Source organism: Dunckerocampus dactyliophorus, chromosome 17 (genome assembly GCF_027744805.1).
Source record: "Dunckerocampus dactyliophorus isolate RoL2022-P2 chromosome 17, RoL_Ddac_1.1, whole genome shotgun sequence".
Taxonomy (NCBI): domain Eukaryota; kingdom Metazoa; phylum Chordata; class Actinopteri; order Syngnathiformes; family Syngnathidae; genus Dunckerocampus; species Dunckerocampus dactyliophorus.
In genome coordinates this window covers 14132842-14153454 of record NC_072835.1, presented here as the reverse complement: position 1 = coordinate 14153454, position 20613 = coordinate 14132842, and the positions used below count along the sequence as shown (strand labels likewise).

The 20613-nt window shown below is 42.3% G+C and overlaps 2 protein-coding genes across 4 annotated transcripts in view; one reads left to right on the top strand and one right to left on the bottom strand.

Moving 5' to 3' along the window:
• Positions 1-15981, top strand: part of LOC129170353 (protein FAM222A) — a 24764-nt gene extending 8783 nt beyond the window's left edge. The window contains exons 2-4 of one of the 2 annotated variants that reach the window (XM_054757786.1): positions 2481-2562; positions 3153-3324; positions 12429-15981. In XM_054757786.1, the coding sequence (XP_054613761.1) occupies positions 3189-3324; positions 12429-13663 (1371 nt within the window). In that variant the 5' untranslated portion in view covers positions 2481-2562; positions 3153-3188 and the 3' untranslated portion in view covers positions 13664-15981. The remainder of the gene's footprint in view (positions 1-2480; positions 2563-3152; positions 3325-12428) is intronic. The other variant, XM_054757785.1, reaches the window with a different exon arrangement.
• On the bottom strand, positions 15268-20613 carry LOC129170354 (glycolipid transfer protein-like). 2 transcript variants are annotated; one of them, XR_008566584.1, is made up of 6 exons: positions 20431-20613; positions 19360-19418; positions 19125-19258; positions 17842-17992; positions 16444-17763; positions 15273-16048 (listed from the first exon to the last, which is right to left on the bottom strand). XR_008566584.1 is itself a non-coding variant. In XM_054757787.1 (5 exons), the coding sequence occupies exons 1-5, from the start codon at positions 20531-20533 to the stop codon at positions 17581-17583; spliced, it is 630 nt and encodes a 209-aa protein (XP_054613762.1). In that variant the 5' UTR covers positions 20534-20613; the 3' UTR covers positions 15268-17580. The 2 variants fall into 2 exon arrangements, 1 of the variants encoding a protein (XP_054613762.1); XM_054757787.1 differs by having other exon boundaries at positions 15268-17763.

Below are 20613 nucleotides of genomic sequence, written 5' to 3'. Positions count from 1 at the left end.
TAATTTCTTTTGAATTAAATGACACGTCTTTATTACGCACACGAATGTAGTCGCGGGTTTCACTTTTGGATCATTCTGAGTCTTTGTATTTTATTTACATTATGAATTGCGTCTGTTATCAGGAAGAATCTGCATGGAGCGGTCGCATTACAGTCATTCGTGTTGGGGCCCAAGACTACTTCCTCCAGTCGTGAAGCATGCCGCGCCTGGGCGTGACTCAGTGCTCTCACACCAGCCAAATGTTCCGTGCTCTAGGTGTGAAGTGGGCCCAGGCACAGTACGATTGGGTGAATGAGAGTATGCCCCTTTTTTCCCTCAATTTCTTGGGTAGTACAGAGAAGTATGGGGCGCTTCTATAGAGTGATGATAGCAATTATGCAAACTATTATAGAATTTAAGCAGGCCAGCTCTTATCGGCTAATCCAGAAGTAATAGATTCTATTTAAAATGTATGAGGGGGGTGTTTAGAGATGAATCCGGCAGCTGCACTGCGATTCTGTTTCTATTTCGGTCAGTGTGTCGAACTACTATTAAAACAGCATCCTGCACGCTGCATAATATGCAATTCATGCCACAATAAGAGGCTGTTATTCATTGACCGCGCCCGCCGCCATCACTCACAGCGCCTTTTGTCAATCGTTTACTTCCACCTAAATTAACCTCTTTTTTTTTTTTTTGCCTGCAAATCTGCTCTTCTGCACTTCCTGAGTAGAATATTAGCATAGCACTCACATGCTAATCCAGTCGGAGAGTGAATAGACTGCTCATATTAAAGCCCTTTTTTGAAATTTATCTAATCATTAACTGGGGCCGAGAAGAAGAGTGATTGTAGGGAGGATTGCAATTAGCCGCCATATTCACTGTGACCCCGGAGGTCGCAGGTGACTCCAGGGGGGTCAGGCAGGTGCGCTACTTCTGCATAATTTACTGGAGATCTATCTCACACGCTCAACAAAACCCAATGTTACACCGCCCTGCAAGAACCAGAAAGCAGCCTACAAGCTAAAATATGGATAGACAAAATAAAATACCAAATTTTACGATGTTTTTTTTAATGTTTTCACTTGTGAGAATGCTTTTCTTTCCTTTTTGCCACCATGGAACCATTAACCTTATACCAAGATCCAAAAAAACGGTGCAGTCCTGTCATCTTTCACTTTAAAATTAGTGCCATTAAATGTTGTTTATGTTGTAATTACAAGATTTTCTGCCCCGTTATTGCCAGAGCACATGCTGCTAATTGCAGAAACTGCCAACCCTGCTATCCTCGTCATCTCAGCAAAAAGCAATTGCAGATTGTCAGCTGCTTAAAGCAGCTTTCTTTCTGCCAGTTGGAGGCAGTTCGACGCCACATTAATAGCTGCCAGGTGTATTTCTGTCATCAAAATTTATTTAACATTTAAAGCTATTAAAAGTCCCCCTCCATCCCATCCCTCCCCTCCTGACCTCGTTATCATCCTACAAGAGCGCCATCTCCTAATCCGCACAGGAAAGATAGGAAAATCAAAACGATTGCCAAAACATCCTTATCAGAACACCGTGGGGGGGACGGCAGATGGACGGCAAAGCCCCGTTGGGCCTTTATCGCCCCAGTGAGCCTTCTCCTGGGCCTCATTGTGTCGCTTATCCCTGAAACGGATGTCACAGGAGAGGGATGAAGATTAAGCCGCCTGTGCACCTTAAACTTGTGGCCTTTTTCTCGCTTTTATGCGTGACAAAAGGAAGAAAGACTTGGCTAACCTCGCAAATGGCGGAGCTGGAAGACGCCCGACATCTGCTGTCCACCCTCTGGCATCATGCGTCTCATAAAGATTATGTACTGATTGAAGAGTGTGCTCACAGTTTTTCAGCCTGTGAGCTATTTTTAAAATGACCAAGTTCCAAAGATCTACCTCCTACTATAAACATAGAGAATATATATATATACTGTATTTAGTATATTTAGAAATATGAGTATTTATGTACATTGTACATGTATATTAGGGGTGCACACACTTTTTTAGCATGCGTGTTACAAGTCAAAATGATCTACCTCTTACTATAAAACTTACATATAACATATACATAACATCTAATCGGTCAACTTTCTTAAAAACTAAGAATTTATTTGATGCACTTTTAATTTACTTGAAATACTGCTGTGGTGCATCTTATTTTTATTTGACACACTTGTGTTTTCTTTACATGAAATACTGTTGAAATGCACCTTATTTTTGTTACTTTTGCTGTTATCCTAAAGTAGCGTGGTTTAAAAAACAGAGTTCAATGTTTGTGGAATGCTCTGTTTGAAAGTCATGCAAAATAAAAACAATCAAAATGTGGTTACTCATGTCACATGAGTGGGTCCGTAACAGGAAGAAAGCCCACTGACCCTAATACACTAAGAAGGACTCAGACTAACCGCCATTTTTAATGCGGATGCATATTCTTTTTCCCACCCAATCACTACTTCTTCATACTCTTGACTGTATTTTTTGCAGAGGAGCAGGATTCTGGAACTTCAAACAAGGAGGCGGGGTACAACTTGGACTGGTCGCCAGTCAATGGCATGGCACATACAATGTAGGCAAACAGCCATTTATGCTCACGTTCACACCTCTGAACAATTTAGAGTTTTCAAATAACTTAACATGCGTGATTTTGGACACTGGAGCAAACAGAGTAAAACCCACAGGGAAGTCAGAGACAAAATGCAGACCCACAACCTATCTACTGTATCTATGAAACAATCTTGGGATCGTACTCTGCTTCGCATTTTCCCTCAATGAAGCACGGCAGCACTTGTGCAGCCCCAGACCATTACGCTAACACCACCGTGCTTGACTTAAATCATCTTGGTACTCACATGTTACAAGCTATTTAGGCAATAATGGCTGTGTTGACTCATTTTCAGGGGATAGTAAGTCTATACCGCTATACAAGTTAGACACTGACTACTCTAAAGCATATACAAAGTTTATTTGTGTAATGTTTCTTGAGAAGATGGTTGCTGAAATGTGAGGGGTGTACTCACTTTTGGGAGAACAAATACTGCAAGTGGCGATGAAAACACAACCTTCTTGGTTGAGATTATTATGTCAAATTACACGTACGAGCATCGTATTTGTTATTTTCCTAGCTTACAACAAAACTCTTTTATGACCCGCAAATAGATCCGCCCAGGCTGTGTGCAGCCCTAGAGTGCCATCATGCTGGCCTGCATTCAAAGACAGCAGAACCTGTCCACGTCATCACAGCATCTCAACTGCACGCCAAAAAGCCTCGATGTCCTGACGCCGCCATTGCTGCTACCGGCACGGCAGAAGCAGCCATGCACACATACAGGTGAGTCTCAGTTACTGATTTTGTTCATGTTCTTGATCCCTGTTTGACTTTGGCACATACTGTATTTTATTGATCCGAATATAAGAAAGGATATTTCCCTAGAGAAAGTCGTATTATATTCAAGAAGTATGGAGGCTTATAGAGTTGTGCCTTGCCACTTTGCGGTTTGAATTTCACGGCTTCACTATGATGTTTTTTTTTTTAAATATATATGAATTAATAAATCATGCTGTTTTGTGGTTAAACACAGTCTATTATTAGTCAAAACGAATGGCTAAAATGGCTAAAAATGGCTAAATGAAGTAAAATACAAATATAAGGCATTCAAAAGAAACATTCAAAGACGTGTTCTACACTAGTCCCTAGGTGTCAGTAATGTTACTGTAATGTTTGGTGAGACACACGACGACTAGTCTTGATCGCCAGAACAACAGGCTTTTATTGCAGGGTTGAATTATCTCACAACAGGCGCATTAATCCCTAATAAAAATCTCTAATAACAACACGGGCTACTGTTGCGGCCGTAACCCACAGCAAGTTGAAACTCAACTCTGAACTGACGTCACTTCCTGTCCGCCACTCACTCTGCTCCCCGAGGGAACACATTTATAGCAACACACGAGTATGAGTCTTATTTATGTCTTAAATGGCTTGTTTACTCTTATTATGTCTACTATATTGGGTAATATGATTGTAAAGGTGACTGTGGTTGTGTTAGTTAATGTCTCGAGGGCTCTAATGAAAAAAAAAGGATTTACAAGGTTGTATACAGGTTTTCTATGTTCTAACGAACAAAATATTCAATTTCTAAATAAGAAATCCTACTTCACGCAAAATGCACTTATCACGGCAGGGTCTGGAACCAATTAACCGCAATAAACGAGGGATTACTGAACATGCAAACCAAGAGAGCACAGAGCATCAGCGGTCGTAATGAATGAAACATAATTAAAAAGAAAATAATGATTTTTTCCAAAAATGGGTCTTGAAAAAGAGCAGTCGTCCTATATTCGGGTCAGTATGGTATTTCCTTGAATCTTCAAACCCTCGACCTCATAGGGTTCTAGTTTCTGCTTTGTAATGCCTTGGAACATATTAAAAAGCCATAAAAGGTTCTGATCAGACGCAGTAAAGAGACTTCTCTCCCTGGGTGAAATCTTTGCCTTTCCTGTTATGAAATATTAATTGGGAATCAGTGGAGAGCTTGTCTGCTAAACGCTGGAACAGAAGGCCTGGCCTCACTTTGGGCAGAACCAGGGGTGGCTTTCTCATCCTGTTTACCTGCAGGGACTTGGACCCTCCAAGGCTGGCATTTCAAGCCCAGCGGGGGAGGAAGCGTGTCTTGCCCATGGGAGCTCTCTGTGTGTGGCCTCCCCTCTAAATGAGTCGTTGTTGGATGCAGTTAAAATGGGGACAAGCCTTTAGTCGCTGCTGCTGCTGTGCTTTTGAAAGCCATTTCCATTTTTAGCTGTCAATAAATGGACATGAAAGCTCCCCGGCCACGCAAACCCAAGAGGACCATTTCTGTGAAACGACTGTAAGGAATTATGCGATTGGGAGTGAATGAACGCGCCGCTCTCTTATCTCGGCTTGGAAGCCCGGCCTGAAAATGCTTTTTTTTCCCCTCCTCCTTCTCCCCCATGCTGCTGGCCTTGCTCAGGCCGGCTTATGAGAGGGGGAAAACTTTGCCCAAGCTGGGCCGAGCGCCACGGAAACAAATGAAGAGTGACACGGGTGCTGAGGACGGTTCGCCAGAGCCTCCTGGCACACACACCGCTAAGTGTTCGAGCGCGAGGTCATACCGCGTGTGAAAATGGGGCTGAAATGGGGCTGTATTTTTATTTGAGCGTGTTTACAGAAGGGATGTCATAAATAGAGATGTTAGTGTGAGGGGAATTCAAGACCAAGCCTGCTCCGGTTCGCAATCCTGCGACCACTGGGAGCCATTAACTGGCAACCCTCCCCGCAGAAAATACAAACACAAGTCAGTAACAAGATAATTGTGTCTTGCCTACAGTCAAGCCTGGTGGTGCTAGCGTCATGATGTGGGGGCTGCATGAGTGCTGTCATTACTGAGGAGCTGCAGTTCATTGAGAAGAAAACATGAATTCCAACATGCACTCTGACATTCTGAAGCATGATACAGTATCTTTTCAAGGGACAATACTACATAAATGAAAGTTAAATATACTTTGGGGTAGTTAGTGTACATCTTGTTTAACAGTATTGATTTACTATTCACTGAAAATGAGTCAACATTAGCCATTATTGTCTAAATATTTGCCTACACAAGTGAATGTGTACAAGTTGTGTCCAAAGTGTAAGTTTTAGTGTGAGCACCATTGTAGTCTATCACTGCCTTAATCCTCTTGGGCATGGAATTCACTAGAATCTTCTTCCACTCTATGATGACATCACGAGTGGAGCTGGTGGATGTTAGACACTTTACGCTCCTCCACTTTCCTTCCTTCTGCTTGAGGATGAACCACCGGTGCTCAGACATACTTGACCGCTCCATCACCTTCGGCTTCCTCTGCAAGGCACTTGTCATCTTGGACGTGTGTTTGGGCTCTTTATCGTGTTGGAAAACTGACATGTGGCCCGAGTCTCTTTGTCAGAATGTTGGAATTCACGTGTCCCTCAATGAACCGCAGTTCCCCCAGTGCTGGCAGCACTCGTGCAGCCCCAGACCATGACGCTACCACCACCATGCTTGACAGTTATCTTGGTCTTCCCTGGTGTTTCCAGCTATGTAGACAATAATGGCTGTGTGTTGAGCCATTTTCAGTGAATAGTAAATCTATACTGCTGTACAAGCTGTACACTGACTACTCTAAAGCAGGGAGGCCCCAATCAGGGTTTTTTGCTGACGATTCTGTTACCAAGTGCTATTCTGATACTGTGTGCTATTGGCCAGTGGCGCCGTATAAGGGGGAAAAGTTAGTACAATTCCAAAGTCCCCTGACAAAAAAATAGGTAATTATTAAAAAATAAGGGGGTGGGCGCAACGTGATTTATTTTTTTCAGGGGCTAAGATTTTCTGGGGGCACCTCTGTAATTGGCTATATGATATGAAAAAAGGAACAATAAAATTACCTTCTTAGACAAAAACATGAGATGCCTTCTTTAAGGAGACTTTGGATGTGAGAGTACATGAGTGGAGCCCTAGCAGGACTTCCAGGTAAGACGTAGGTGGGCTTCAAATGAAAGAGCAGTTGGCGAACCCGGTATCTTCCACTGACAAAGGCTGCATATCTCGTACTAGAATTCAATTATTTTTCGGGTTATTTGCTTGGCTTTCTGACTGTCACACACATACGGGCGAGAGTTGTTCAGCGTTTTGGCTGCATTAGCTGGCATTTGACTGATGGTCACACTTTGACCCTCGAAGACTCACCGTACTCCGTCAAGTGTTTGCTCTTCAAATGCCGTATTAAAGGTTTTTAACGTGCTACCCCCGCGGGATATTTTTCTTAGCGCGTGTTGGCAGGTAACTTCCACACGGCAGACATGTGGGTTTTTCTTTTGGCACGCCTGTGCAGTGTGAAGGAAGGCTGAGGGGGACGCTACCCGAGACGTAAAAGTATGACACTACACTGCGCGCAGGGATCGCTACAGACTGCAATAGTACGAGCCACAGGTGATCGGCTTTTGTGATCGGCGTTGTAAGGCATATGTCGATCACCTGCTTTTCCATGGAAATCGGAGATCGGCGCATCCTTACTCGAAAGTATATTGATTTCTATAGTATTGTCCCTTGAGTACAAATACATATACTGTAATAAAAAATGGTTGTAGAAATGCAAGGGCTGTAATAAAAGACATTTTTTTGTTATCAATGAAACCAAAAAATTACGTTTTTATATTTTGCCAGGCTGACAAAGAAAGAGTTGACGGAAGGCAGGGCCAATTAATTACACTCTAATGACCGGGCTTAATAGGCCAACTGTGGAGGTTGTCATGGCAACGGTGCCAGCTTTTTAAAAAAAAAAAGAAAAAAAAGCGCCTTTCTCCTTCTGGGGTTGTTACGTTAAATATCAGGACTCTCTGGGCTGTAATTAAGTGTGCGGCGCTGCTGGTGTTATCACAGCAAAGTGCTCAGGATAAGGATTCGGCGTGAAATCAAAAGACCTGCGCTCGCCGCCATGGCAGCGTTTGGAAATTATCACGGAATAATGCATGAGCGTTATCTCATGTGAGAATCAAGATCCATCCGGCGGCTCCTCATTGTGAGCGTTCCCTCCGGCTAACAGCTGGAGGTCGTGCAGCAGAGCTTGTCCAAACCCCCTTGTCTCTAGGGCTTGTTTTGCCCCATAAATCAGTGATTAACTCCTAACTGCTCCCAAACAATGAGGTATCCACTCTAATCTGCAAGGAGGGAGGGTGGTGTAGGCTTCAAGTGTGACCACGGGAAAAAGATTAGCCTGTTTTTAAAGAAGCAGCGAGCAAGGAGTTTGTTCAAGGCGCCCTTTGGAATCATGCTTAAGACAGACCATTTCCATATCACAGTTTGCATAATGCACAATACATGACCATGCTTGTGATTAATGATTGGATCCCTGCGCGCAAGAATGAAATCAGGACAAGTAGTTTCCCCTGTAAAAGTGTTTCACTTGCACAAAGCATGGCACCACAATCATTCAGGGCCTCCTTCCCACTGAGAGAACAGCATTAAATCTATCAATCACTATTCTATGGGCATCCAGTGTCATTAGCTTTAAAGATGATGTACTCAGACAAGCACTGGGGGTCAAATCATTAAAAATGATGCCCTCAGACAAAAAAAGGTTGTTTTTCCACACTGTTGTTCTCCCTGCATGTGGTGCGCAGGTTTCCGGGTGATCAAGGTCAGGCTTTTAATTATCTTTGTGTGCTTTTTCTTACCTGACAACACTTGCTGTTGCTCTGGAAACCACCTCCAATTGATGCCATTGCTTATCAGTGTGCACAGCAGTCAGCGCATGCATGTTACAGTATTTAACAAACCCAACCTTTAAATTTAAGATTATATGGACAAACGTGACACACGTGTTAATCAATGAACAGTTCCTGTGATTGTCCCAATTAGGGATGGTCATGATAAATCAATGAGGTGTAGATGAAACACATTTGATTGATTTAATGTTCTTAGTTTGTAAATTTCCTTAGGGATCAATAAAGTATCCATTTAAACACAGTTAGTTTATGGTCAACTGACGGAAAGTGCAAGTAAAAAAAAAAATAAGACAGCTTACTGTATTAGGGCCTATTCTGGACAAAATTAAAAAAAAAATATATATATATAGTTTATGAGCACCAATGAGCACCAAATGTGAAAAAATATCTCCCTCACTTGCTTGTTCCTGACCCGACCGTGATGAGTGAATTTCCGCAAAGTAGGATTCTTTTTTTATGAATGGAATATTTTTGTAGTTAGAGCATAGAAAACCTGTTTACCATCTTCTAAATACGGTTTCTAACATTATTAAGAGCCCTCTAGACATGAAAGAACACCCCTGTAGTCACCTTTACATTTATAGTACTCAATATGCTGGACATAACGAGAGAAAATAAGCGTTTTAAGGCAAATAAAACTTGTGTGTATTGCAGTAAATGTGTTCCGGAAGTGTGGAGGACAGGAAGTGACTTTGGGGGTTCAGAGTTGAGTTTTAGCTTGTCGTGGGATACAGCCGCAACAGTAGATTGTGTTGTTATTATTATGACTACTAAATTGTCCATAGGTATGAATGTGAGTGTAAATGATTGTTTGTCTATGTGTGCCTTACGATTGACTGGCGACCAATCCAGGGTGTACCCCGCCTCTCGCCCAAAGTCAGCTGGGATAGGCTCCAGCATACCCCCGCCACCCGAGTGAGGATAAGCAGCATAGAAAATGTATGGATTATTATGACAATTATGTTATTATTATTGTGCCTGCTGTCAGATCATTTAAACCTGCAATAAAAGCTTGTTGTTCCGGCAATCTAGTCTGGTGCTTGTCTCCCCAAATAATTACTGACACCTAATGACCAATGTAGAATACCACATTCACAATTTGAATGTGTCTTCTTAATTCCTTATATATGTATTTTAGTTCATTTAGCCATTTTTATGATTGAGGCAAAAAATATGTAAAATTTGCTTCAATATGTATATTTCCTTTTACTACTTGTAGGTTGTATTCAACCACGAAACAGCATGATTGACTAATTAATATTTTTGAAAACCCGTGATACAGTGAAGCTGCGAAATTCCAACTGCTAACTGGCGAGGGGCGACAGCACTAGGTTGTTATGACACGAGGAAGGGAAATGTGTACACACCCACCACTGCACAGAGGTCAGCTTTGTAAAAAAAAAAAAAAAAGCAAGCGAGCATTGCTACACATCTTAAAGTAAATCTCTGCCAACTATTCGTCATCTATAAACATGGGAGCTGTGAGTGTGTTTTTTTTCTGCAGGCTTGCCTAGCATGATGTTGCTGTTAAAATGTGTAGCTGTGCTAGTGTTGCTAACGTTTTTTACGTTGTTGTATGTGATATATGGTCCTGTTACGTTGGAAAAGTGCAGAATTACAGTGTATATTACAACAGTGGATATAATGCATAATAGCGCTTCTTTGAGCCACGCACTCTGTTGGAGACAGGTGTGGACAAACACAGCTCATTAGCATTAAAGCTAAAAACATACAAAAAAACATGTAGGGCTTACTAAAAGCACTTTTTAACTGTCTAAATTCCAGCATCAATCCTATTATCTAATTAGGTTTCCATAGCAGTGATGTACAGATGCAGCCGCAGCTGTGTTGTGTCTCGGCGACACTGACAGAGCTCTAATCTCTGGCCTAACAAAACCAGACATCCTGAGAGGGCGTGTCGTGTGGAAAAGACCGCCACGCCGGATGACATTTTCACACAGTATCTTTGATTTCTTCTTGCTAAATTAGCCGTCTTTGCCGTAATTGGCCAGCCTGGAAAACAGAGCACTTTTGTGCAGTTACGCTTTTGAATGCATCATTGCGCCTTTTTCCCCCCATGAGAACCACTTACTGTTGTCATTTATGTTCATAAATATTCAACTTGCCAAAGCACAAAAATGCTTCGGTATCTGCTTGTACCTCTTTTTTTTTTTTTTTTTTTACCATGGAACATCACAGCTCACTATTACAGTAGCCTCCTTTACACAGACATCCAGAAAAATTATTACAGCCGGGACCATAGAATCTTCATTTTTTTCGACTGTGCCTTTCACACAGACCCCAGCAAAATGGGGAAACTGCTGCAATTGTGTGCGTTTGGTGTGACGTGTAAAATACTTGTCAGACAGCAACAATTTGTCAAAAAGCCAGGGAAAAAACGGCATGAAAGATACACGCGACAGTTGAACGCTCCTGAGGTTGCACGCTTTGGACTCCAACTAGAAATTTCAAAACGACATGGTTCAACGCAAGATGTCAGTTCAGCAAGAAAAATTTAATAATTTAGTTATTTATTATAGCTTTTTGTGACTTTTTTTGCCACACTTAACATTGTCATTTTTCACTGAAGTTCAAACTTTAGGTGTTTCACTGTCACGGAACTAATCAGAGGTAGACAAGTGACCTGAAAGCCAGCTTTAGGTTGCACTCACACTAGGTTACTCATACGCACACGAATGTCCTTGCAAGTGAGCAAATGAGCTATGGTTTTGAGTTTTGAGTGTGTGGATTAAGTGTGTTTATTCTGATTTACAGTATAAAAGGTTGAGGTTATTATCAAGAACTGTCGACCAGCAGTCGCATTACAATACAATCGCCCCTCTCTACATCTCGGTTTGTATGTATTGTATTGTATATTGTATGTGTTGAACATCACTTCCTCGCACTATTGCGTTTTTTTTAAATGTATTAATTAATAATGGTAAAATATTGAAAGACAAGTCATATGTAGCATTCTGGTCGCTAGGCGTCAGTAATGTTTCACTGAGGAGACAACACTGCATTGAGTCAGCCACGGCATGTCCGACATGATGGTGAAAAAAAAGCTCTCCCATTCTGTGTGGAAGTGGTAATTTTTTGGCTTCTTACTCTGTCCTTCTTCCCCACCCAGTTTGAAACACCTTCTTAAGTTTAGAACAAATAAATTTGAGGCTAACTAGCTAGCTCGGCAGCTTGGTATATGCTATGAGCAGCGGCAGTGATCCCGTGGCCGTCGCAATGTGGCGTAAACAAAGAATAACAGGAGTCCAATCGTGCCAGGGGTGGGGACGTGTACTGAACTTGAGCTCAGTAGAAAATCAGGCCAGACATTAGGTGTTAAGTGGGCCCAAGCATGGTACGGGTGGCCTGAGAGGTTCCGTTGTAAGCAGTATTAACGTCTCTCCCGACATCCCGGATGTTATTGTTTTCCACAGTAGTGCTCCACATAATAAGCAGTGTTTTGCTTTGAGGTATTTCTCTGTAGAATTCCCCGCTAGTTAGCTTCAACACTCCTTCTTTGCCTCTTCTCCTCCATCTTAAACACCCAATGTATTTCTTTCGTGGGCTGGATCGCATAGATTGAATCATTTTCAGGGTGGGTGGAAGGGAGAGTCTCGCTCACTGTGGGCCTGAAATGAAATAAATTCCCAAATCAATTTCAAACGGGGAGCGAGGCAGCTCTTCCCTGCAAAGATGGAATTGCTTTTGTTATTGAAAATTAAATGAAGTGTCGTTTTTTTTGTTCTTATTGCGGATTACAGCCTCTGTTCTCTTCACCTGCTGTGATCGTCGCCCACTCCAAATTTGAGCCCTCTGTCTTCATGAGCTGCTGTAATTTACAACCTTGGTTCATTTATTGTTTTAAACGGGGCCACCTTTTTCAACCTTTACTGCGTGGCTCGGCGTTAAGCAGCCATGAAATGACCAGAATAATGGAGTTTAAATCCAGTCTCGGTTAGCTCACAATTCAATCTGGAGCGCTCTTGCTGATCCACTCGTAATGTTTCCATCACAATTTGGCCTTGGATCAGCAAAAAGGGGAACAAAACCTCAAAGACAGGAATTACAATGCAAATCTATTCAGTTTATTTACAGAAGTGTATGAGTATAACTACAGCAAGGAAATACGACAATAATCGCTCGCTTCTGTCTTCCTTCTTTCTTCCCAGACGAGCCACCCTCGGTGGCCTCCCGGTACCCGTCTCCTGCCGAGCTGGACGCCTTCGCCAAGAAGATCGCCAACAACCCGCTGTCCATCAAGATCTTTCAGTCTGACATCCGGGTGCCACAACACAAACAGCTGAGCAAGATGGTGAACGGCCTGGACACAACCGGCCAGTGCTACAGTCCCTACTCGCAGCCCTACTACCAAGGTCTGTTGGCCATCGGGAAGGCCGCGGTGGCAGCAACAGCGGTCAAAGGTGTGGTGAAGAACTCTGAGGGCAAAAGGACTAAACACACAAACAGCCAGACTTGCATGGCGCCATATAAAACTCTGAATAACGGCTACTCCGTCAGGCACAAGGCCTATCACGTGAGCTCATGTAAGCCCCCTGATGTTCCAGTGGAGACGGTTTGTTCCAGCACTGGTGATCCCAGCCTGCTCCCTCGCCCAGAGCTGGCAGAGGTTCAGAGCCTTATGAGGCAGATGAGGAGGGTCCCCCGAGGGCCTGGGGTGGCGCCTCCTCAGTGTGGGGGAGAGGTGGCGGCCGCGGCAGTGGCGGCGGTAGCCCACTCGGACTATGTCGGCGTCCCACCGCCGCAGAGCAGCATGGCGTTCAGTGGGGCGGTGGTTCCCACGCAGAGCGCCGCCCACGTGGGGGACTACACAGCGTGGCAGCCCCGGCATCAGGTTGCACAGCAGACATATCAGATGAGGATGTACGGCATCGGTGCGGTTGGACAATCACCCGAAAGCTGCCTCCCTTTGCCGTCCACATATGGGTTGCATCCTCCCAACGTGGGTCAGGAGCGACTTGCCGCCATGCAGGGTCACTTCTCTGTGCGACACTTTTTCACGCCGCTGTGGGACAGCGTCGCCGCCACACCCAACAGCGACTGCTACACTCCTCAGGTGCTTGCGACGGGTACAATGGCGCCCCAGCATCCCCGTCTCCACTCCAATCACTACCAGACGCATTTCCAGCCTACCCCTCTTCTCGCTCATCCTCAGGTCTACAGCGCAGACCAAAACCTCTGTTGCGGGCCGCCGGGCGCTAGTCTGTGCCACGCTGCAGCTCTCAGCAGAAGTCTGCAGTCTCTGGAGTGCCTCATCAGTGAGATCCACCCGCCCTGCATCAAAGAGAGCATGCTGGGCCGCGGCTACGAGGCTGCCGGTGCGATGCAGCAGCACCACCACCAGCCTCATCTTCACGCCCACATTCAGCTCCCCGTCTACAGATGAAACGTCTCATAGTCACAAAAAAACACGGTGTTTGAAACGCAGGACAGGAAAATAATAATCATGACCCCAGATAGAGGGTTATCTGCTCTTCAGCTGCCATTAATCCTCAGTGAATACTAATTTAGAGCACCTACACTATTCATTATTTGCCATGACAAGTGAATACTTTGCAGGTTACAAGAACAATACACACAAAAAAAGTTACTTGAATCTTGAAAGGACCTCTGGTAACGCTGCTCTTTCAGGAGGAGTCTACACTCAGGCTTCTGCAATATGATTCTTGGAGGAAGATAGTTTGACCATGTGGGTTAAAAGATGTGAATATTTTTTTGTCATGCATTACTGATGAGTACAGGATATATTTATGAATATTCTGTTACGTTTTAACATCATTTTTATGTCATCTGCTGCAGATCTAAATCAAGCAGAGTGATTCCCTTGCTTGTTTGCCTAAGATTGACTTTGTTATTATTTTTAAGAGGCTACATTTACTGGCCACTAATACGCAGGGTACGCAATGTGGTTAACTCATAACAGCGATTAAATAGTTAATCAATTTTGCCTCCATTTTGATTAACCCTTGACACCTTTGGTGTATCAAACCTGTCAAGTCTGCTTATTTGATTCTCAATATATCATTCACTTTTAAGGATAATTGTATGAAACATGGCCAGGATGGGGTTTTTTTTTTATTTATTATTTGCAGATTTGCATATATGCTTACACTCCTTACCCTTGGGACAGATTTGGTCCCATCGACTTCCACTATAATCAAATATTTATTTATATACTGTTCTACAATCCTGATGAATTATCATACTTTTACCATAAATACCTCATAAATCTACCTTCACATTAAAGGGAAAACAGATTTTCATTTTCAAAACCATAAAAAATATTACATTAATTCATTTAATTAGGTCCGAAGTTGTTTGATGCGGTGAAAGTGAAACATTTTTATGAGAGGGACCATTTTGGGACCTAAGGGTAACAAGTGTAACCATTTTAGAGGGGCCTCAATGGTTTTAGTACCGTCATGGAGGTCACATTTTGGTCATTATATTGTTCAGGTGTACCTAATATTGAAGCTGGCGATTGTATGCTGACACATAAGTTCTTCTCTGGAATGTTGTGGCAATACTACACACAATCTAAATATGGTGGGTACTTCCTTGTGTGTGTGTCTGCACTGGTTCTGTGCTTATTTATTACTATGTCTGCCTGTTGAACTGTATGGAAAAGTGTCTATATTATTAAGAAGTGCAATTATTATATCTATAAATATGAGGTATGTTGTTGAAATGACTACACTTGCAGCAGTGTATGTTTGTGACCTTAAAGCCCCGGCCCCTTGCCCCCCCTCCTCCACATAAGGATTGTCAAGTAAATGGCATTTTCTTGACCCAAACAATATCAATGAGTTATTATTTTCTTTTTTTTTTTTTTTTTTTTTAAACAGAAAAGGTTTCCAAAATAGCATTCCATAACTTTATTGGATTACTGGAAGTTAAACAAGGTTCAAATGGCGTAGTTTGATGCTATATCGACATTAAGCTAAGGGAAGTCACTTCCAGTTTATTAAAAATAAAACGTCCGTTAAAAAAAAAAATCAAAAAGATGCATATTTGTAAAAATCAAGAATACATGAGACATTGGTTTAGCTTTTATTGCAGTAGTATCCAGGAGAAATCAATTTATTCTTTGATTTTTAAGGAATCTATGTTATTTTGTTAGGATCTTGCAATTTTGACGTGTATATAATGTTAGCAGCGTCTTGGCTTGGCTGCACAACTGATGCCATAAATAAATAAATAAAATTCTATGAATAATGCAAATTGAAAAGAGATCATTTTAATACCTTTTGTGGTCTGTTTAGAGCCCAGATGGATGGAAGCTGAAGCCGAGGTCATTTGAATACATCAACATGCATGTAAATCACATGATAATACACAATAATTTTAGCACTGGGGAAGAGGACGCGTTATTGCACGCCTGTCTGCACACCTTATGGTCTTTAGAGGATATATTGCAACACAAATGACCTAACTGGATGTCATCCAATTCACCGTTGGGAATAAAACAGCAATATCTGGCTGATCAAACTAATAATTCAGGTCTAAAGGTCAGTGTTGTTGTCACTGAGGCAGTGTCAGGGAGTGATTTGCCGATTTAAGCCTATTGTGTACCAGCTTTGGACATGGAGCGTTTTTCATCCAATTTATCTGTCAGGACAGGCCTGGGGCGCCGTGCTGATAAACCAACCTGGAACACAGACATGCTCTCCTCGCTCGCTCTGTCGTTCAGACGATTAGCTCAGGCCTAGTTCCTCTGGGAGGGGAACAGGAGCCACTCGGACCTCCGGGGACATACTTCAGATAAACTGGCCTGAAAGAAGAGTGGGAGGATGGTTGATTGATGTGGTGGGATTAGTGGAGTGAAATCCAGTAGAGTGGTGCTCCAAATGAACCATTATTAACAATGTTTCATTATCATCAATTCCCAATCTACTTATAATGAATTAAAAACAATAAGACATGTTTAAGGTCGTTTAACACCACATGTAGCAAAGGCCTTGACTTGTTTGTCGACCTCAAACACCAAAATGGCCCAATACTGCCCCCTAGTGTAAAATAAAGCATCTAACATAATAGGTGATTATTACCTGATTTTCGCACAAGCACATTTTAGGTTGTTAAACAAAACGCTTGTTCGTTCCCCCAAAATTAAACAGTACGGCATAACTGTATGTAGCGTGTAAACAGGTAAGAACATTGTCTTACCCATATTTGGTTTCGCATTGACAGGGTTAGCTTGTCTGATAGCAGCATGTCTTCTTTTCATCGAGGATAAGTTGAACAAGTTCACTCAGTTATCAACAAACGCCAATATTGCTCCATGTTGTGTGTTTGGCCACACTTAATGCAGTCGTGAAGCTACCGAACCTCCTTCCTGTTTATATTCTTGCGCCCGCCGACTGGCCAATCAGAAAACCTCACGTGGTTTGTTGAGACGCATTTGAGGTCGCATGAATTTTCGAATCAAGCAGAGTCGTCTACATCCATCCATCCATTTTCTTTACCGCTTATCCTCTTTAGGGTCGCGGGGGCATGCTGGAGCCTATCACAGCTGACTTCGGGCGACAGGCGGGGTACACCCTGGACTGATCGCCAGCCAATCGCAGGGCACATAGACAAACCACCATTCACACCCACATTCATACCTATGGACAATGTATAAATAATGAAGGGCAATTTAACTACATTTTTATGCTACATTTTAGAAAACTAGTGACTTCTCTGTTCAGTATTATTATTTATTTCAAATGTTTACATCACCAAATGGTTGATAGACACAAACATTAAATATTATTTTTAATATTTATAATTTGTTTATTCATTAAAAAATGTGTGCTCTGCTGTTTTTAAGACACTACTGAAAAAAAATTCTATACTGCTTGTCTTCCTTAGTAAAAGATCCTCTATATGACAGCCGTGCGCTGTTTTTAAAAACCTAATAGATCTTGTGTTTTTGGGAATCTGCTGCAAAAATGTTAGCCACTCCCACATTTTCAACTGAACTACATTTGAATACTCTACTGAATAAATTAGCATACGAACAAATGCTAAAACAATAGAACCACGTTCTTCAATCAAACCCTTTTTTTAAATCTGTGTTTTGTTGTTGATGAATATATTTAATTTGCATTTATTTGACCACATCCTCTTGACAACATCCTGAAAGACAAAAGCACTAAATGGTGATGCATGAGAGTTTAAAAGACACTAAAATGGAACACTCATCCGGATGTAAGGCTTCACAGGTTATGTCGTAAGGAAACAATCAAATAAATAATAAATACCACACATGTAAAGGACACAGATAAACTAATTCCAGTCCACTCATACTGTCCTCTGACATCAAACCGTGTAGTCCAGCTCTGCATTGAGGCGCATGTACATGTCATAGATGGCATTCACGGTGGCAGTGTAGTTGATCAAGAACTGACGCACGTTCTCTAAACAGTCCTCCTCTTTCACTTCCTCTCCTTTGGACAGAGCCTTGAGGAAGTTGGATCTGTAGGGCGCTGCATATAGTGCCGTCTGGAAGAAGAGAAATGCAAACTCAGCATTAATCAGTGCAATCCAAGCATTGATAATAACAATAAAAGAAGAACTCACATTGAAAATCTTCTGTACAAACCAGCCGTGATATTTCTTTAGTGCTTGTTCATACGCTTTGGTGATGTTGACCCGAATGAGGTTGGGGTTGTTGTGGTCTCGCTCTCCATCCACCAAACTCTGCAGCAGGATTTGTATGAAACGGAGACCCCTGCAGGGCAAAGAAAATATCACAAAACAGCCAGTCAATCCAACACCATGCAACATTTTTAGATTATGTCCACAGGCCTTTTAAATAAAAAATTTCACTAAACATATGGCTGATACTGTAAAACCCCTGATACTGTATGCATTTGAACGCTATCAAGCATGTGCCGAAGTAACAGGGGGCACTATAAACCTTAGACCATTACTAGGGTACTGTATGCTGGAGCCTAGTAAAATATATCATAAATATGTATTATGTAGTAATAATAATAATAATAAATATTATTATAATATATAAATAGTACCAGTCAAAAGTTTGGAAACACTTTCTCATGCTAAGTGTCTCCAAACTTTTGACTGGTGCTACATATACACATTTTCTAAATAAAAAGCTTTAAATACATGTTCAATATAATACGTTATTATGAATATTATTTTATTATTCAAATAAACCAAGAGACAAGCATGCATAGAGATAATATATTCAATGTACAGCACAGTACATAATGCATTGCATACTGTATGTAATGATACACTCACCGGACACTTCATTTGGTACACCTGCACAATCTAATGCCATCCAATAAAAGAGCTACTTATACAAAACTAACTTCATTATTGCTGCAACACTGCATCACACCGAGAACTGTTCTCTCAGTGGCAAAACTGCACATTATCTTGGAAAAGGAAACTGACCTTTTTTTCCCCAAAACTGCGCATTATCTTGGAAAAAGAAACTGACCTTTTTTCCCCCAATCAACTCTTGCGTTATCATTAGATCAGTGCTTCTCAAAAAGCAGGGCGGGCTCCCCTGGGGGAGGTGCAGTGAACTGTCAGGAAGGGCGAGGAGAGGCAGGGAGTACTTTCAGTGTTACTGCAGACCTGCCAACATGTACAAATTTATCGTACTCAACATGCAGTTTGACTCTTGAATGCGCTTGTATGCTTCACAGGTCTCCGTTTTGTCACATTTTCAGCACAGATAAATAAATAGATATATTTCAAACCAGGGGGGAAGGGCGTGAAAAAATTTAAGTTTTCAGAAATTGACAGAAAATAATTGAGAACCACTGTATTATATTGAGGTGTGCAGGTGTATCTAATGATGTGGCCGGTGAGCGTAAACGCCAGCTCACCTCTTGAGCCACATAAGAGCCAGCGTCGCTCCCACTTTGGGCCACTCAGTAGCCAAGTCTTGTCGCTCGGCCTCCAGGATGTGCTGCAGGGTGACGTACCTCTCTGGGTCTTTCACATAGACTTCTTTGATTTTCTGACACACACAACACAAGAAGGTTGGTTCCATCGCATCGTATTGCATGCATCACACACACACACACACACACACACACACACACTCACACACACTCTCACCGTAATATTGCCATTAATGTCCGACTTGATCACTGAGAATACTTTGGATCCCAAGCAGTCTGAAAGAGAAAAATGTCAGCTTGAAGATTTGGATTGCATAAAGCTCTTTGATCACATAGTCATTTATGAACAAGTATATTGCACAACACAGCAGCAACAGAACCAATGTTGTAGTAGCGGTAAGAAGGAAACTGCTCAGTCAGCATTAATACCACTGATGAGTTCATTGTAAACAGTACAGCAAGAGTACCACACACAATTATCATACCAACAGCTGAGCAGTAACCTTTTAAAGTGCATGTAGAGGTAGATAAAGATGCTGCATGCTGGCCACACATGATACTTCTACTGCAGCAAATGTCATCTTGTGGTAGCTGCCTTCAGCCACAGGTGTTCTATCAATGCTTTTCGATCCGGCACTAGGAGATCTGTGTATCTTGGTATGAGAGTATACATCAGTTGTCTGGAGAAACCCCCAGAAAAAGCTGGGAGCTTCAACAGGTGGGGCATACTCTCTCTTCTTCTGGCCAGGAAGCCGCAGGAGAACATTAGAGACAGTTAGTCTGGATATCAGAAGAATTTGAAACTATTCTGACATATTTACAATAATTTTGTTAACCCTCTACTGGTGTGTAAGTCTTATTCCTTCTCATAATTGGAGATTAACGAACAAGTAAGGGTACGTGAAATTTATTTAACAGAGTGGTGCGTGAGACCTCTATTAGGTTACAAAGAATTTAATCTCCAACATTACTAATACACTATATGGGCAAGAAAAAAAACAACATTTTTATACTGCACAAAACCAGCATTCCCAGTGGGCTCCACTGGTAACAATGTATGTACGAGTGCACCCACACACAATGAGCCTTCACAAACACAGCAAGAATGCAGTGTGCACTCTGCGTGTGTGCCGTGTGTCAACAAGATTTGCACAGCTGACCCCTGATCAGCTTGCGGACCTCACTAGACTCAAAAAGTACAAACACCAATGGCCTTAACCAATAAGATGACAATGTGAGACTGTTATCAGGTGAAGGAAGTGGACCTGTGTGTGTTGTGGACACTCACCAAAGAAGGACGGCAGATGGGAGACAGACTCCAAGAAGAGTTTGGTGTTGACGGCGTTGTCAGGAGGAAGCTGTCCAAAGCGGTTGTCCAGAAGAAGAGACATTTCGCCGCTCCGTCCTCGTCCTTCTTTTTCGCCCACTACCACTACTCCTTCATGTGGTGACGACCCGCTCGTGACGGGGA

Coding starts and splice junctions, on each gene's coding strand:
- LOC129170354 (XM_054757787.1), bottom strand. CDS start 20,533: ATGTCTCTTCTTCTGGACAACCGCTTTGGACAGCTTCCTCCTGACAAC. Junction 19,419..20,430: donor CCATCTGCCGTCCTTCTTTG/GTGAGTGTCCAC, acceptor TTTCTCTTTCAG/ACTGCTTGGGATCCAAAGTA. Junction 17,764..17,841: donor TTGTACAGAAGATTTTCAAT/GTGAGTTCTTCT, acceptor CTCTTCTTCCAG/ACGGCACTATATGCAGCGCC.